Source organism: Equus caballus, chromosome 15 (genome assembly GCF_041296265.1).
Source record: "Equus caballus isolate H_3958 breed thoroughbred chromosome 15, TB-T2T, whole genome shotgun sequence".
NCBI classification, from domain to species: Eukaryota; Metazoa; Chordata; class Mammalia; order Perissodactyla; family Equidae; genus Equus; species Equus caballus.
Window position 1 is genome coordinate 79,091,393 of NC_091698.1, and position 18,345 is coordinate 79,109,737.

Below are 18,345 nucleotides of genomic sequence, written 5' to 3' on the forward strand. Positions count from 1 at the left end.
AAGAAGGTTTGCTTGTGTCTAATATATTTTGAGTTTGGTTGTTTCTGAAAACTGTTCTGAGTCACTATTTCAGGTTGTTGCATTCACGCCTGATCCTATCAGCAAAGATGGGTTGTAGATTTATCCTGCACATTAGAACCTGCATTGCCGTCACTGGAGAATTGTGAAATAAAATACACTTGGTCATCAAATTATCTACATTCACCATTTTTGCAATTGTTCTTCTTCTTTTTTTTTTTTTTTATGAGACTGTAAAAATACAGGGGCTTTCCACTTATTTGCATAGACTCAGAATGGTAAACGTAACTGATAGATCTAAAAATACTATCAAAAGAATCAGACTATTTCATATACCACAAAATAAGAAGCCTCAGCTTTGAAAGCTCCTGGTTATGTGAACCGGGATCACAGTGGTAAACGTCTTCTCCAGATCTTCCGTGAAAAGGGGAACAACCCAAATCCCAGGAGTCTGGTGGTGTGCCCCTCCTTCCTTCACACGCCCAGTGCTGCGCAGGGGACTAAGGTTACAACGACAAAAATGGTATACACGGTCCTCGCCCTCAGAGACTTTGTCCTGTAATTAACTCCTTTTCTACACATCCATGAAGAGGGAGAGAGAGAGATATTAAGTTTTACAGCTGCAAAATAAAATAAATGTCAGCAATATGCCCACTTTACAGAGGAAACATCAATCAGAGGCAAACTGTCCGAGAGAGAAAAAGCCCCAGGCTGGGATTCAGAAGTTTGCCCTCTGCAAGCCTTTGGTCCTTTATGGATCTCAGGTTCTTCACTTGTAAAATAGGAAGAGGAAGGGGTGATGTTATACTCGCTGCTCCGCCCCAGCATCATCTCACAAACGGGGCATTTGAGAGAATCTACCAAAGAAAGGTATGTGAAAACTGCACTCAGTTATTACAGAAAGTTCAAGCATTGCCGGGCAGCCTGCTGCACAGAGGAGGCATTTAGTGGTTGTTGATTCACTTAAGAGCTCTCATTTTTCATCTTCCAGGGTGTTAATCATATATCAGCTACGTCACCTGGGGCCACGATTAGAATGGCAGAAAATTGACCTACAGTCTACAAAAGAATCGGCCCCTCAGATGCATTTGGGCAGCCGCAGTCAATCGTATGGTTCTAATCCCAACATGTGTGCGCTTCATGAAATGCTCACCGGACTCCAGCAAACGCCCCATGGGAATCTCCTCAGTCCTCATTCTGAGGAGATTAATCCCCCAGGGGCCAGGAGAAATGCATGAATATTTCTCTGCCTTGAACTTTCTCCTCAGTTGTGGGGAGAGAGGAAGGATCTTGGCTTTAAATAGAAATTGGCTTGATGATCAGTGACTCATATGCGGGACCGTGCTGGCCTGATGAGCCGCTGGGCCGGAACTACGGAATCAGGTTGACACTTGGTTCTTTATTCTCAAAGCTCCACCATTCCTTACATCTAGAATCATAGAAGTTGAGAGCTGAAAGAGACCTCACAAATGAGCACAAAACCCTTTACAAACAATCCAGAGTCAAGGCTGGTTAGCAACGAGACAAAGCTGGGTAACTGCGGAGGCGGGGCTAAAAGTCGGATCTCGGATCTAAGATTCTTGCCACCACGCTATACTATATAGCACTGCCAGTACTAAGTATGGTGTTTGGTGGCTTCTAAATTTTCCTTCAACACCTTTGAGAGTGAGAGAGAGAGAGATTAAGCTGGCATCCTCTTTGTTTCTTCTTTCCTTTCCAACAAAATGGAATCGTTTCTTAGCTTTTATTTGTAGAGTTCAGATTTTCCATTTGCACCCCCAAAATTTCGTTCAAAATCCTTCAATATTTTTCTAAATATCTGTCATAAGGTTGCATGCTTCATTTACAACTCAGTTTCCCTGCTCCATCATTATCTTTTATCTGGATGAGACATTGCCCCAGTGTAGGCATCTGCTCTGTGAAGTGATCCTCTACGTCGTGGGGACAGCCTGGATACAGACGCTTGAAACCTGGTTGCACCTTGAGACTAGTCTACAGTTATCACCTGTGTCTGTGGGTTTACAGTCTCATTGGGGCTGCAACTCTGGTCACTTATTCATGGCAACAGATTTACATAGCAAATGATTAATAAATGCAGGTGCCGGGATTATTGAGGTTTTTTCCCCCAATAGAGAATGTGTGTTTACTATTTGCCACACAAACTCGAACCCAAGAGATTGGTGTTTCTGTGTGTTGGCCACTTCTGCTTTATACTAAGGATGCGGCTGGCATTACTGCGTACACTTAGGGGTTTTGTTGTTTGGTAAACAATTTACATGCTCTAGCAATAACTTGTGAGAAGGTCTGGGAGCCACACTCTTACTCCAATGCAGCAGTTCTGGGGCATCTAGGCTCTCAGAGCTTCAGAGGGGTTACTGTTTTCATTTTCCATGGCCATCAAAGGAAAATAGTCAATTCAGTATTGCAGCCAAGTTTCAGATGCTACAGTGCTATAAACTCAAACAGGGAAGTTGCTCCTCCGCTTGTCTAAGCAAGGGTGAGAGAGTTTGGTTATGCCTCTTCCCCCAACAAAGAAGCAGCCAATGGGAAATGTTCTCTTCTACACACCTGTTGTGTCTAAAAGTGCTAGGACCTGGAGACCAGCAGAGGTGTGTGCCACGAATGCCAAAAAATAGGAATGGTAGGCGAATGTCTTCTGTCTGATGTACATCATTCCTAAATACAGCATTCAACTCATCTTGTTGAGCTCCTAAATATGCCAGGTACCATGAGAGGGGCTGGGAACGTGATGTATAAGGCAAGTAAACAGAAAAAAATCTAATGCAAAGCGATACTTCCTATATTTAAGAAAGTGTCAAGTGCAAGGGCGACACATGACAGATACATTGCTGTTTTGAAAGGAAACAGACAATGCTCCAGAAAGATAGAGGCTTTTGAATTTGAGCTAGTCAGAGAGGTGGGCAGGGAAGGGATTTTCCAAGAAAGTGCAAAGGCCAGGAAGCAGAAGGCAGCAGACAGTGGTGGAAAGTGTAGGTCCAATATTCCTCAAAGGCAGGCGTGATGCGGGATCGAGTGATGACAAATAAGTCTAGACTGACAGAAAAGGAGTCCTGAGGGGCCTCAGATGCCAGGCCGGGAACTGAATCCTGGAAGTTTGAGGAGGTTGGTGGGGGACAGGAAGATCAGAGGGGAGGTCCTTGCATTACTCCAGGCTTCAGCTATAGCAGCACAGCGAGGATAAGAAGAAGCAGATGAGTGGAGGATGTCCAGAGGGAGCTGATTAATTAGATGAGTGTGGTGACAGAACATGAGGGGCTGAGGACGGGTCTGGAGGGCCTCTCTAAGAACTCCAGAAGCGGGAGCTATAGGGGCAGAGAGCAGGCCCCTCAAACCCAAGGGAATATTTTTTGCCTGGCGATTCTAGTCTCAAGTCATGCTGGTTGTGTGTGTGGGGTTCCCCTCCCTTCATCCTTTGAGATTTCTTCCTATCTACTGACCCTGAACTCAATCTCCACCCCCCTACCCAGTGCACTGCTGGCACAGATCTTCCCTGCATCCGCTGGGAAGTGAGGTGGAGAACAGTTACTAGCACAAACTCCAGTCCCCTGGACTCACCGTGAGCAGGTTGATCAAATCCATGTTGGGTTCTAAGTGGTGAGAGGCATTCTGTAGGGAGACCAGTTCACTCAGGGTAACGGAGAGCTGGTGCATTTTCACAATATTCACTTTGTTCTCCTCTGTCCAGTCTGGGAAAATGACATGGACTGCTATCAAGTCTTTCAAGTGGACGCCAAGGATGGGGATTTTGAAGCCGTCGCAGTCGGCAAAGGCTTTGCGGTAATTGCAGTAATTGCCGTTGGAAGAGACCAGCTCTGTCATTTCGTTCCAGTTCTGGGAACAGATGGAAAAGTAGAATTTTCAAACAGCCTGCCCTTCTGCCCACCCCCAGACCCTGCAGTGTGTGGCTAGAAAATTCGTCAGCTACTGAGAGAGGTATCAATTGCACCAACGTTGATGCAAGGAAATATAAACCGAGAAAAAGAAAATTAGAAAAATGTACTAGGCCTGGCTATGAGTTGGACAGTCTGTTCCAGTCTGCTGCAAAACAGAAAGAGCCTGCACCTCTGCCTACGTACCAGGGATGTTGGGATGTTAAGTAGCATCATATATATATATGATTTATATATATATATATAAAAGTATTTTGCAATTCATGCAAATATTATTGTCCACAAATACAAGCATGTATTGTATTATTTAAAGTATGTAGTATATTCAGATTTCCTAGTTGTTCCAATAAAGTTGCATTTGAGATACTACTTTTATGGGGTAGGAAAAGTCACACTGAGGTGTGAGATAGCTGTGGTTCTGGACTTTGCCACTAACTAGAAGGGTGACCTTAAGCAAGTCACTTCACTTTAGGGAGCCTCAGTTTCCTTTTCTGTAAGAAAGACGAGTGCAGATAATTTTTGAAGACATACTGGTAATTCCAAGCCCCTAGGAGCCTACACTGAATTCTCATTCTTCAAAACATTTAAAATGTGTTTTGCTCTTTACTTGAAATTCAGTACAAAGCTAAAGGAAAATGAAACACTTACATAATGAGCCCCATTACACTTGGAATGAGTGCAGTGTTTGAGGTCAGACAACAGTGCTTCTCTGGCTTATATCCTCCTGTTTGTATGGACAAGTTATTGTTGGTTGCCTAATAGCAACCAGACCTTCCTAACAGACCCCAATTTTGATCAGTCTACTCTTTCCCAAAGCAGCTCATGTGACTCAGAGGGAGCTGTTTCCTTGCCCTGGTCCAAGGATGGGTTCTGATTTACTATCATCATCATTCCATCCCTCTGGTTTATGATTGGTTCAGGAACATAGAATTAAGCCAATCAGTACATTGTATTCCTCTGGCAACTGTTACTGGTCCAGGGGTGGGGGTGGGCATGAGACTTGAGATGGTCCAATCTGTCTAAAAAGATCTTTAATTCCATGGGGGCAGAGCTGAAGAGAGTTCTCCCGTCATGAACAAGAGAGCATAAATTTCCTGTTGCCGCAGACAACCCAACCAGGAGGGAAGCCAGTCAGGTGGAAAAAAACAAACAAAAAAGAAAAACTGATACTCAGAGGAACGCAGAGCAACTGAGCCAGAGCTCTGATCAGACCAGGCCTGGAGTCGGCCCTGCCTCTAGACTTCCAGGTATGTGAGACGATCCATTTCCTTACGTTTAAGCAATCTCAAGATTTTTTTTAAACTTACAGCTGAGTGTCCTCAGTGATACAGCGAAGTACACTCTTACAAGGAGATCTTTTCATAAGGATGAAATGTTCTTTTGTGCTCAATAAGGAAAAATATTATTTTGGTCTGGAAATAAATATGGCAGAAAAGCTCGGTTTGAGATATGATCATTGTTTGTTTAAAAAATATATTTTTGTTCCTGACAACTCAGCTATAAATTTGAGGAGTTTCTACACAAGGCCCACCTCTCCCCCTTCGTTTGTATCTTCCACTGTGTCGAACACAGTGCTATGAATAGAGCAGGTGTTCAATGACTTCATTTGAGGAGGGGAGGGGAGGAATAATTTCTGTCTTATTCCCTTGTACCCACCCCCTGTGTGTATCACAGCGCCCATCACGTAGTAAGTATCAGATACATGTTTGTTGAATATTTACAAGTGCAATAGGTTAATAGTATACAAGGCATTCTTATTGGGACGGTTGTCACCACTTTCAACTTGTTTTTCCAGGTGATGTGACCATGCCCTTCCTATTTTGTCCCCCATGTGTAACCTACCATTGTCTAAGAAAACTTCCCCCCTCTGAGTGACATCTGTTAGGAGGGTCCTTCCCCCAAACAATTTACAAATGAGTTTTTCACTTTGGATTGGGATCCAATCCATTGTACCTTTGTAACTTCAGAAGAAAGATGAGAATGGGTCTCTTTGAGGCGTGAAATGGAACTATGACTAAGGCCTCCCACCACCGCCATCAAGGTGTTAAAATTTTTGAGCTGAAGGAGCTTCTGCAATAAAAAAAATTGTTAACATCAATGCTTTGTAACAATTTTTCAATTATTCTGACCTTTCTGAATTACAGGTGAATGCATGCAAAATTTTAATAAGGATCAGGGAAAATAATATCAATTTAGAATTAAGTACAAATGAATTACACTAGAAAAATATATCAATCATTTCACAGAAAAATAGCTACATTAAATGTTCTAAGTATTGCCAATTAAAAGCAATCTTCTCGCATGAGAGAAGTGTGATTTTGTTTATTAGACATTTATAATAGTTTAATTGTCTTTTATATTGTGAACCCCAAATTTCCTCAATGACTTTTCTCAATGAAGTGAATGGACACCTAGAATCCTTTAAGAACCCCAGTTTAATTACCAGAATTACATACCTTGGCAATATTGATGAACTTTGTGATGACTTCTGCTCTTTGCTGGGGAGTTGGTTTGCTAAGAACCATCAACTGGACCCACTTAGAGATTCCATTAAATAAAGCAATAGATCTCTCCAAAGTTGGGTTATTCTCCAGGCAGCCATGGATGACATAGCTTTGGTAATCGGTGAACTAGTAAAGGAAGATTCAGAGACTCTGAATTACACAGAGTCTTTGCAAAACCAGAAATTGGAATGTTGCATAGAAGAGGTGAGATATTGTTTCGTAACAACATAATGATTTCTTTCACTTCACATTTATAACGGTATCTTAAAAGTTGGATATACATGTACACTTGGCATGCTATTTTGTTGTATTTCACTCCCTCATACTCAGAGACACACTTAATATACACATCACAGTGTTGGTGGGGGAGAGGAAAGGACAAGGCTCCAAGTCACATTCCAGTGAGTCCCAAATTTGCTGGATCATAAGATCCATCCAGGGCATTTGCTAAAATAAATGATTTCTAGGAACACCCCAGACCTAAATGGTTAATATCTCTAGAGGAAAAACCTAACTCCATTTTTCATCCACTACTGGTGATTCCAATGGTCAGGCAAGTTGGACATACAAAGGCAAACATTAAAGAAGAGGAAATGAATATAAATATAATGATTTCAAGTCAGAATAATTTTGTAAAGGTTTTCAAGAAAAAATAGTAATTGAAGTAAGGCAGCTCGTTAGAAAACAGACACATTTCAGGAAGTCAGCGTGGATGCTGTCAAATACATATGAGCCTTCTATCATGTAAACAGTACGGGGGTTCCCGCTCATGGCCTGCCTGTGGGGAATCATGAAGGTCCTCTGCAAGTAGGATTGCTTGGTGAAAAGAATCGGTCTTTCAGAAATCCATACTTCTAACCTCATGTTCTTTTTTGCAAGCAATAATGTAATTCCTTCCCCGGCATCTTAGAAAAGAAGGAGGAGGAGGAGGACTGCCCCAGAGCTTGCTGACGTGAAGACAAAGGCTGATTGTGAACCATTGTGGAAATATTATCGTAACGAGTGGAGAATGAGTAGGTGCCGAGAAGCGACCACCGACAGGAGGAAGAAAAGGGATGTAGAGAAGGAAGGCTATTAAGACAGAGCAGGAAAGAAAAGTTTAAATCAGGATCTCCATCCGGGGAAAGAAAGAACCTGAAGTTGAGATTCTCCTCAAAGCCTACAATTCCTATTTTCAACCTATACCCATAATTAGGCATTTATACAAATCCCAACCCAAATAAATATTTCTTCCCCCAAATGAAGGGCCTAAGAAAACATGTTCATTTGGGAGAAGTCAATGGAACGAAATAAACCTTGAATGGTTAAATTTCCGCTGAGAATTTAGAAAATCATGCTTTAATCCTATGAAAGGAGACATTGAAAATAGCGACAGAAATATAGCTCCTGAGCCATAAAATAAAAGACAGGATAATATTTATCTTTGGTTAAAAGGGATTGTTCCCGTGAATTAAGGGCACTTTTCCAGGGGAGCACAGTGACAGAGACTGCCAACACTTCAGAGCATGAAAACGCGGCTCTTGGGAAAGTTGGCATGGTGGTTGTTATCCTTGGAAGAATAAATGTCAAGTTTCTTACTGAGATCCTTCTAAAAGATTTATGCTCCAGAAAAGTGAGGTGCTCAGCCAATTCAATGGGCTCCAGATGGTCAAACAGCAGACAGGCTTTTCCCTTCTTGGATACTTTTTTCCTCTGTGTGACTCTTCTCATCCAGTCATAGGAAGGACTATAAAAGAAAAGTGAGTCTGGTCAATGTGCTGAAAGCCCATTTCACTCAATGGAAGTTATTAACCTACTGACTCTGTAACTCTTGGCCTGCTTCCAGGGGCTTGTGCAAAATACACACCCTGTCCTTCATATTTGAGGAGAAAACCGCTGACCCATTGCCAATAGAACATAAACTTCCAGTTATTTTTCCAGACAGGGTGTGTTTGCACTGATCCATCCAGAATCCCTTACTTGGTCTTTCTTATGACCAGTAGGATTTGATCATAAGGGAGAGGTCAGGGCTAGGTATATAAATTTGAGAGTTTATCAATATATAGGTGGTGATTTAAGGCACATGGAAACCACCAGAAGCTGGTGCTCATGCTTTAGCAACATGTGGATTATCTAAAAAGCTTGTTATAAAGACAGAGGCCTGGACCTCACTGCCAGAGATTCTGATTTACTAGGAATGAACCTGAATAATCTGTATTTCTAACAATGTCCCTAATGATTCCAGGATTACTCACTGTTGATAACTCTTAAAGAAGTATTCCAGGAAAATAGACAAGAGTATGAATGCCTAGGACACTAGAGCATGTATTTGCAAGATGGATAACCATACTTAGGCTCATAAAATAGTTTTCTCTGTGCAAAGTTAACTAGTTGATAGAAAATACTAGCCTAATTAGCACCAAGTTCCTAATAACTGAGCCGACCAGTTCATGACACAACTATGGTCAACATTTGCATAGCCTTAGGCTGACCTCAGAAGCACCATGTTATAGGACTTCTCAAACTTGAATGAGCATATGAGTCACCTGGGGATTTTATTAAAATGCAGTTCCCAATTCACCGGGTTTAGAGTGGGCCCTGAGATTCTGCATTTCCATTGAGCTCCCAGGTGACGCCAATATGGCTGTCCACAGACCACATTCTGAGTGGCAAGGGCATGGGAGACATTAACTAGATTCAGTAACTAAATACTGAGTATCTATTATGTGCCAAATGCTTTCACTTGATATCTTATGTACTTTGGGGATGCTCATAATAATTCCAGGAGAAAGGTACTATCTTCATTTTACAAGTAAAGAAATTGAAGCCTGGAGAGACGAGCTATGTCTACTGGGACTGCGCTCATTGCAGTAAGGCTTTCTTCAAAAAAGTACAGCTTGACTCTAAAATGGCATGAATTGAGGTTAAGTGGGGTCATCACTACTCCCTCCCCCAAACAGTGGACTCATCGTGTTTAAAGAAATGTGTACCACCCTTACATGCTGGATATGTCGATGAGGCTGATGTGTTTTTCATATCCTAGTTGACTAGCTACTTCCCGGAATTCCTCAGTCATACGGATCAAACCAAGGTCCAAATTAAACTCCGCAGGAAACTTCAGAATCCAGTACCTGAAAGGCATCAAATATTTTTGACAACTGGAAGATTTCAAGTTAGACCTCTATGGGAACCATTGTATCATTTTATAGATTACATTTAACAATGAATCCAGGACCATAACTCAGATTAGCAATCGCCTATCCCCCATCCATCACATGGAGTCTCACACTTCCCTCCTTAAATCAAGGACCCAAGTCCACCAATCTCACTCTGAGCCTCTCTTTCTGACCCTCTAGAACCATAGCTGAGAGGTAGTCTTTCTCTCAATTCATGGGAAGCAGGTGGGAATATGAACAGTGTAGGAAGAGGGAAAAATGAGCTGGTTTCATTCCCTAATCGCCATTTACCACTGCTTGATCTCTAGTCCAAAAGAAAGATAAACATTACCCCCAAGAACAGAGGAGGACCAATTTTAACAAAGTCAGGAGGATGGGGATCTGAGCTGATCCTATTGTCAAACTAGGTCTGCTGCTTGGGGAAAAGGAAATTGTCAACAACTCCAGAGCGAGAAACTACAATACAGTTAAATTTGCAAGTATATTTACCTTATGAAGTAGCAGATCTTTAGTCGAAATTCATCACAGTTTTCTCCACTGGCACTTCGATACGTACGCTAGTTAAAGAAAAAACCCTTGTACTTTGTTTCCTTTGCTCACACCTGCAGCTGTTTGATCAGTTTAGATGAATTCCTAATAAGAGGGCCATACTGGGCACACTTGGGTTATGTGGACATTCAAATGGGGAGAGAAGTGGGTTCTGATACATCAACACTGAATAACTGAAATTTGATGTATTATTACCCTGGCATGTACTTTTTGGTCTGGAAGGGAAGCCACTTTTAAAATTAGTTTTGCCTTCCTGAGCACGTACCAAGTAATGACTGTCAACAGTAATTACTAATATACTGCCAACTATAGATAATTTAAAATTGATAGTACCTAGAAGCACCATTTTAGCCAAAAGGATTTGGGTATTTAGGATTAATGCCTTATCTAAGTACTCTAATTTCTTTAGTATTTGAAAATGTCATTTTTAGGTATATTAATACACGGGTTGTATTGTAACTTATCCTTAAGTCTGTTTATTCATACTCTTGTTAACAAATTTTTATTGAGCTCCTTCTGTTTACCAGGCCCTGTGGATATACAGTGAGCAAGAAATCAAAGGGGGGGAAATCTAAAGAAATGTTGATTCACAGGCTGTTTCAACTTTTCTACAATCCGTACTTTCAGACAGTAGACTTTACTATGCCTAAATATCTTTTTCTACTTGTGTTTCATACATTAGTGGACATATTAATGAAAACGCTGTTTGTAGGCACATTCTTGGGTCGGATCCCAAGACGGGATAGGGCCAGACTGAGTCAATCCTCTCCATCCTTCCCTATGCGCTACCCGTAATAGTGGGACCCATGGAACCCTTGGACCCCTGTGGACTAGGATCTTGCTCACTTCCAGGGATCTCTGTTTGGGGTGAATGTCCCATTATCCTCTCTAACATCCCCTTCTGCCCTGAGTTGTGGAGAGGACAAAGGGAAGAAGCAGAAAGTGGGGGAAGCTTAAAGTGAGCAGGTGCCCCTAACACTGAACAGGCCCTTTCCCTCTTAGGCTTTCCCTGCCCTGTAAGTCTTCTCGCTCATCTACAGGGCTCCCTGGGCTTGAAGCAGGCAGAGACTTCAGGAACCAACGTTAGGATTATATAATATACATTAGCCCTTAGGGAACAAAAGCTCCTTATAAATGGGAGACTATTTTGCCATTTACAGTCATTTGGCTTTCAACCACCTTTCAGGAGTGCATTATGGACAAAAGCGGTGTCTGCTAAAAGCCCTTAATATAGAATGGGGGTTCTAACTATGCTTTTTTTTGCTTTTATGTCAGAAGAAAATCTAAAATTAATATCAACCAACAAATTACAAGAAACCTGCTAGAATGTTCTTTGTGTCTTGCCAGCAAGGGAAGATGTGAAAACCTAGGTGGTGTTTGTGAGTGAGCTGGATCATATTATTTTGGCTGACATTTCCATACATCTAAGCTGTATCCTCTAGGTCCTCCATTTTGTCATCCTAAAAGAAGTAAATTAGGTTGTGAATCGGTGCTAAATATTCTCTCATTGTACTAACAGCAGAAATGTTTAAGACAAGTTAGAAACATTCAGCCTACAGCTCCTGTTTCATTTTATATCTAGCAATTATTTTCAAGTAGAGCCAAAACATCCAGATGGATAGTCAACTATTTGGTCCATCTTCCAGCTGTTTTGTCTAGCCACTATATATATTCTCAAAACAGCTGGATCACTGACTGAAGGCTGTTTATTCATCTTAATTTACTGGCTTTGGTTAGACACTTTATCTAAATACAGAACTTGATTTATGATTGTAAAAATTACACAGTAGTTGAAAAGATATATGCAGAGAAGTTTTTCTGCCAGTTCGGTGGAAGATAAATACCATCGGTGCATCAGTAGAACTATTCTTGGCAAATAACTCTTATTCAGCTCTCCATTGTCATCTGTTAAAAAATAAAATACAATGAGGCGGGAGGAGACAACAATACTACTCTTCTCTTTTCCTAATATCAGTACAGAGACATTAGCATCAAAAATTTCTTGTAGACTCAATTATCGCTTTCCTCCTACTTCTGCCAGTATTTCCTCGCAAGCTAAGTGGGTCGGTCTCATTCTTCCTCCAGTTTAGGGTTGCCAGATTTAGCAAAGAAAAATATAGGACACTTAGTTGAATTCAAATTAACATAAACCACTAATAATTTTTTAGTGTAAGTTCATCCCATATATTATTTAGGACATACTTATGTTAAAAATATGGTTTCTCTGAAATTCAAATTTAACTGATCATCCTGTGTTTTATCTGGCAGCCCCACTCTGGTTTAATTCTTCCTACAACAATTAGTTCAGCATACAACTCCTTTATGATTCTGTCTGTGCAAGGAATAATCCAAAATGCTGAGGTGGATACATAAACAACATAAAAAGCATGTAGCTGTAAAATCTAAAACCCAGTAGGAGATATAAGACATACATGCAAATATAGAATCCCACAGATTGTGCTACCCACACTTGTCTAAGGCAAAAGACCAAGAAAGGATCACAGCAGCGTATGCCATGTGCTATTAGAAAGTTACAAGAGGCTGTGGGAGGGTGGAGAAAGCAAGCATCATTCCTGAATGGGAGGCTGGGAATGGTTTTCTGAACATCAGAGATGACATCTGAGATGAGCCTTGAAGCAGAATTTCAATGAAAGGAGTATGACAAAAGCAAGGAGGTAGAAAGATGCAGGGAATGTTCCAGAAACATTAAGTAGACAGTGTGGTTGGGGTATGAACTGTGGGCAGTAAAAGGAAGGAAATGCAGAGAGCAGTGTTACTGGGGAAATGGATTGGGGTCAATCAAAAAGGCCTTAAATTCCAAGGTATGGAGATTGAAATCTGTTCCACAGCAACATTTGCATCTGAAAAGGGGGAAGAGATGGTGTCAAGATATACAAAAGAGAGAAAAGGCTCATACCAAACATCTCAATGCAAGTACTCAGCAGTTCATCTAATGTTGCTGCTTTCCCAAGTCCGCTGGACCCCATGGTTATTTAGCCGTTGTCAAAACACTAGAGACATTTTCAGCATCAGACAGACCATCTCTATAATCATGCAAGTTGGGGATGTTTGTGCCTAGTGGTGGTCTCTGTCCTTAGTTATACTTCAAGACTCTAAAGAAACAAGAAAAGAAAGTTATCAGACTAGGCTTCAGACCCCATTAAAGCATCACTTTCCGGGACCAGCCCGGTGGCGCAGCGGTTAAGTGTGCACATTCTGCTTCGGCAGCCCAGGGTCGCTGGTTCGGATCTCGGGTGCGAACATGGCACCGCTTGACAAGCCATGCTGTGGTAGGTGTCACACATATAAAGCAGAGGAAGATGGGCATGGATGTTAGCTCAGGACCAGTCTTCCTCAGCAAAAAGAGGAGGATTGGCAGTAGTTAGCTCAGGGCTAAACTTCTTCTTCAAAAAAAAAAAAGCATCACTTTCCTACCTGAAAAGATAATGACTTTCGTTGACTGTATCTTTCTACAAGTATCAAAGTGACAGAGACTGCATCAACCTCCATGATGGCAAAACGCCTGCTAAGTTGTTCGTTAGCATGTGTGGTGCTCTGAGACCGCAGAGATGTTCCCTATTAAATACCCCGTTTTGCAGCTGAAATGTTTTTGATACAGATCTCATATTTTCTTTGCATTTTTAAGTGGCAAGACTTTCAGGAACATTATAAACATGGTTTAATATTATTAAAAATATATAGAAGAAGATAAATTTTAAAGTCCAAATATATTTATGAGAATTATCCTCAGTGATCACATAAATGTTTGATAACTGGTAAAAAAAAATATCTTATTTGTCAAAGTTTTCCAATAGTAACATTAGCAGTAGTAGTAAAAATATTAACAATAATCCGTTGAACACCCAGATTATGTACCAGGCACCATACCAAATGCTTTACATATGTTATCCAACTTCACCTTCAGAACAATACTGGGAGGTAGTGATTATTATTCCTAGTTTATAGATGAGATCATGGGATTCACAGAGATTCAGTAACTTGCCCAGAAAAGCACACAATTATTAAGGTCTAGAATCAGGAGTCTATTATCAAATACAGCTTTGGGGTTCCATTTTCCCTTTTATTATTCCCCCAAGTGTGAATATCACATGCTGTCATAATTTTTCCCCCTTAATCTAGTGTGACAAATATCACTCCTCCACATGGTCTCAGAAAGAAGATATAAACCAGATTATCTGTCACAGAGGTAGGAAAAAAATGTGGGGATGACAGCTGTCCCATTTTATAGCACTGTCAGGAAAAAGGGACTGGAAGCAACCTCTTAGAGTTGCTTATACTGAAAGCATCCCTGTCGGGGACACACGACCATCTTATTTTACAGAGCAAGTCTTTGATGCCGGGTCCCTACAGGGCTTGAAGTCCGGAGGTCACCATGGTATAAGACAGTTATCCACTTTGGACAATTTAGTAGGTAAAGGTGGCCCTTGGGAATTCATCTCATAAACTGTTTGAAGTCAATGTGTCTTTCACTTTCAAAATATATTTAGTTAGCTGGTAATCACTGATCACCTGACAAATGCTAGGCACTGGGCTAGGCCTTGAGGCTGCCAAGATGAACAGGTCATTGTTCCATCTCTGCCTTCAATGGGCTCATAGTCAATTTCAGAAAGCAAACACATGAATGAATAGGAAAAAAGCTAATGTCCATACATACAGTTATACTGGTTCAATAGGACCACTGAAGAGTGACATTTGAGTGAGTCTATTCACCAGGCACATAACTATGGAGGAAAAATGTTTACTGTGTATCATTTCCATGTAAGAACCATATTCTTGTGCTGAACCTACCACTCCTGGAGCATAAAAAGAAGGGTTGACTCACATGTGAAACAAAAATAGTAGAAACCCTGGATCAATACTCTCCCACTTCTGCTGCTCAAATGATCTGTGAAGGAATATTAAAGTTGTCTGGAACCATCTCTTTTACCAAGTTACCTTGTCGGGAAGGCCTTTCTTGACCATTTTATTTAAAACAGCACCACTTCTCTCTCCGTACCCACCTCCCATCTGGCATACCCTACCTCACTTCCTGGATTTTTCTTTATAACACTTATCCCCATGTAACATATTATTTATTTTATTTGTTTGTTCTTTAAATCTCCCTAGCACTATAAACGTAAGCTCCATGAACTCGGGGATTTTTGTGTTTGTTTTTTGGTTTACTCCCCAACTCCCAAGATTTTGCCTCTCACATAGAAGATATTCAGAAAAGCATTTGCTAAATTAACAAATGAGTGAATGGATGGATGAAGAAAAGAATAAAATAAAAATTGTCAAAAGTTTGTCTTTGAATAGGTGTATATTTGTGTGAATGTGTACTATAAATTTTTGAGTCTATTTTTTAAATTTGTTTTACTAATTTAAATCAGCTTTTAGTAAACATCACTGAGACAGAAGTTCCTACCCGCTTTCTAGACTTAACAGCATCTGCTTACCTTCATGATAAGAACTTGGTACCTCTTCCAGGACATTTTGGGGCAGCACTTAGCTGATTTCCCTAATGTAAGTTCTGCCAATCCCATTAAAAGTCAAGATTAGACAATTGACAAGTTTGATTACCTTTGGATAAATACAGACATTTTTTATCTTGTTAGTTCCGTTACTGAGTAGTAAATATATTACTTAGAACCAAACAACCTAGATTAACTAAACTAGTTTCTCAGGTCCAAACCGAAATTATTCAGCTGATCTGTTTGGGGAACGTGCCAACCTTCCACAAGGGGCTAGAAAGAACCTGCAACCAAAGATCTATCACCGTTGTTTGGAGTTATATTTGCGATCTGTAAAGAAACCAGCACAGGAGAGCCAGGTGGGCTGGGCTATCCGGTTACAATCTGTTTCTGTAATCAGTAGATGTGTCTGAATCCCTGCTTAGCATTCTGTCGCCTGCACATATACTTGAGATCTCATTTCATGCGTGTGGATATTATTGTGTCTACAACTGCTTTTTCAAAAGTAAACCTTCTTTACTGTAAAAGCAATATACATCCATCATTTAAAATGGGACAGTAAGGGAAAAGAAAAGGAAAAAAAATTACCCATAATCTCATGATCCAAAAATAACTTGTTAATATCATGGCATGTTTCTTTTTAGTTTTTCTAGGCCTATTTATTTCAGTGTGTTCCTTACATAATCTACAATAGTTTAAAGAAATACTTGCCTATCAGTTTCACACAGATAGATATCCAGGTCTGAAAGAATTTTAAGGGCACTTATCATCATTGGAAAATGCAGTGGGAACACAGTCTACAGAACTTTTTATCCATCTTGAATAATAAGTAAGTTGGAGAACCTGATAAAAGAACAGAAGAAATCCCCAGACAGAGTTAAATAATAGAAACCCAAAAGAATTCACATTATGTTAAAGACTTTTCAAAAACCTTGAATTATAGGTGGTTTTCGAGTTTTTGTCTTAACTTCACCCACAAAGTTAATTAAAAGACAAAATATTCATAGTATCTGATGACATGATATTTTTTAAACCAAGTAGCTTTAAAAAAAAATTCAACCCATTAAAAACCTACAAATGTAGCAAAACCAAAATTTATACACATAGTACAAAATACTATTTTAGTCCAAATACACATAGATCGGTGGATTACTCATTAAGAATTTCCAAACACTGACTTCGGAATGTTAGTATCTTTAAAACAGTTTGTTGTAGTGATCATCAAACTCTGATCTAAATCATTCCTGAGTGTCTCAACGTGAAAGTCAATGTTCTTTATTCCAGGCTGTTTAGTCTCCCAATGGTTTAGGACTTGCTTTAGTGTTGATAGGTACTCTCTGGCTGCAATGAAAATTATTGCTCCCCAGCATCGACATTTTCCCACAAATCTGAAAAGGACACAATAAGCCAAAATTTCCCCAAGGCTTGAATTAGTTGTAAGAGAAAATTTCTCACTTCAAAAGGGCCATAGAGTTCCGCTGAGTGTGAGTGCCAAAGGCCATGATGTGTTCATGCAGCAAAAGACTTTCATTAATACGACTGGCGAAGCCTCTGTCTTCAAAAAAATCCTTGTGAGGTTGCCTAGGACAATAGGAACTATGCTCCCAACTTTAGAAATAGTGGAAAGGAGCCAATTCCATGCAACCATCCATTAACGGTTATAAATTAGCACCCAGACTATTGACTCAGAACTTTTAGAGTTTTTAAAGATTGGATTTCAGCATTAGATAAACAAATGAGGAAAGTTTTACTTCCCTCTGAGTAAAATGTGGATAATCCTCTTTACTCTACCAGATTAAAGAGTTAGTGAGGTAACATAAAATGTACCCACTGTGTGTCCTGCAAAACACTGGCTGCTCAGGAAAGGTGTCTCTCTCTGCCCACACTACCACTTCCTTTCCAATATTTAAAGGCTTTTAAGTTGAGAACTTAAAGTGATGTGGAGGACCAATGTGTAGAAGTGAGAGGAAAAGAGTTGTTAATTTAGAGAAGGTAAAATAAAATAGGAGAAAAAATATTGTGACACTTGAGCATCTAGTGGTGGGGCAGGTGGCCTCATCAGCAATGGAGTCCCATTCCTGAGAGCTCTTGAGCCAAAGTAAGGTAATGACTATCAAGGATGTTGTAGACTAAATTCCCAGACGGTGTCTAGGAAGCACGCCAAAATGACAGCGAAGGTTGCTCCTGGCTCTAGGATTGAAGGATTTATAAGGTGAAATATAACATCCAGTAAGAATTCAACAAATAGTTTTAAAATGATATTGGCCGCATAGGAACTCCCAAAGATAGTCTTGTCTATAGCATTATCTCTGTGCAAGAAGAAACAAACAAAAAACCTTGAAGACTCTTCCCGCCTAATGGCAGATATTGTCTTTATATATAAACAATCACGTGTATATCTTTACATTCATACGACCTTCATATGGAGACAAGGGAGTGTCTCTAAATGCCTAAATCCTTTGTGAAAATGAGTGGTAATTATCACAAATCTTTAAACTTTAAGGACTAATGACTAAGATGTCATAGCATTTTTTTCTTCTGGCAACATTTAAGCTTATCTCCCTTCATCACCATAGACATGAGATTTTGAAAGTGCTGTGATTATATTCTCTGAGACTCCATGGGGGAAATCAGGACTACTGAGTTCAGTAAGAGAAATGATAACAAAACTCTGAAAGATAATTAATTTATTTGACAAATCTTACTGAGGATATATTAGACACCAGATACTATGCAA

The 18,345-nt window shown here is 40.2% G+C and overlaps 1 protein-coding gene across 31 annotated transcripts in view; it reads right to left on the bottom strand.

Moving 5' to 3' along the window:
• RASGRP3 (RAS guanyl releasing protein 3) overlaps positions 1 to 18,345 on the bottom strand; it is a 99,078-nt gene that overhangs the window by 24,916 nt on the left and 55,817 nt on the right. For 20 of the 31 annotated variants that reach the window (XM_070236456.1, XM_070236474.1, XM_005600063.4 and 17 more), the window contains 9 exons: positions 16,320 to 16,451; positions 13,055 to 13,250; positions 11,940 to 12,042; positions 10,078 to 10,140; positions 9,412 to 9,543; positions 8,012 to 8,159; positions 6,386 to 6,559; positions 5,883 to 5,999; positions 3,595 to 3,870 (listed from right to left, as the gene is read on the bottom strand). In XM_070236456.1, coding sequence (XP_070092557.1) covers positions 3,595 to 3,870; positions 5,883 to 5,999; positions 6,386 to 6,559; positions 8,012 to 8,159; positions 9,412 to 9,543; positions 10,078 to 10,140; positions 11,940 to 12,042; positions 13,055 to 13,124 — 1,083 coding nt within the window. In that variant the 5' untranslated portion in view covers positions 13,125 to 13,250; positions 16,320 to 16,451. The remainder of the gene's footprint in view (positions 1 to 3,594; positions 3,871 to 5,882; positions 6,000 to 6,385; positions 6,560 to 8,011; positions 8,160 to 9,411; positions 9,544 to 10,077; positions 10,141 to 11,939; positions 12,043 to 13,054; positions 13,251 to 16,319; positions 16,452 to 18,345) is intronic. The other 11 variants (XM_070236478.1, XM_001500167.5, XM_070236467.1 and 8 more) reach the window with 1 other exon arrangement.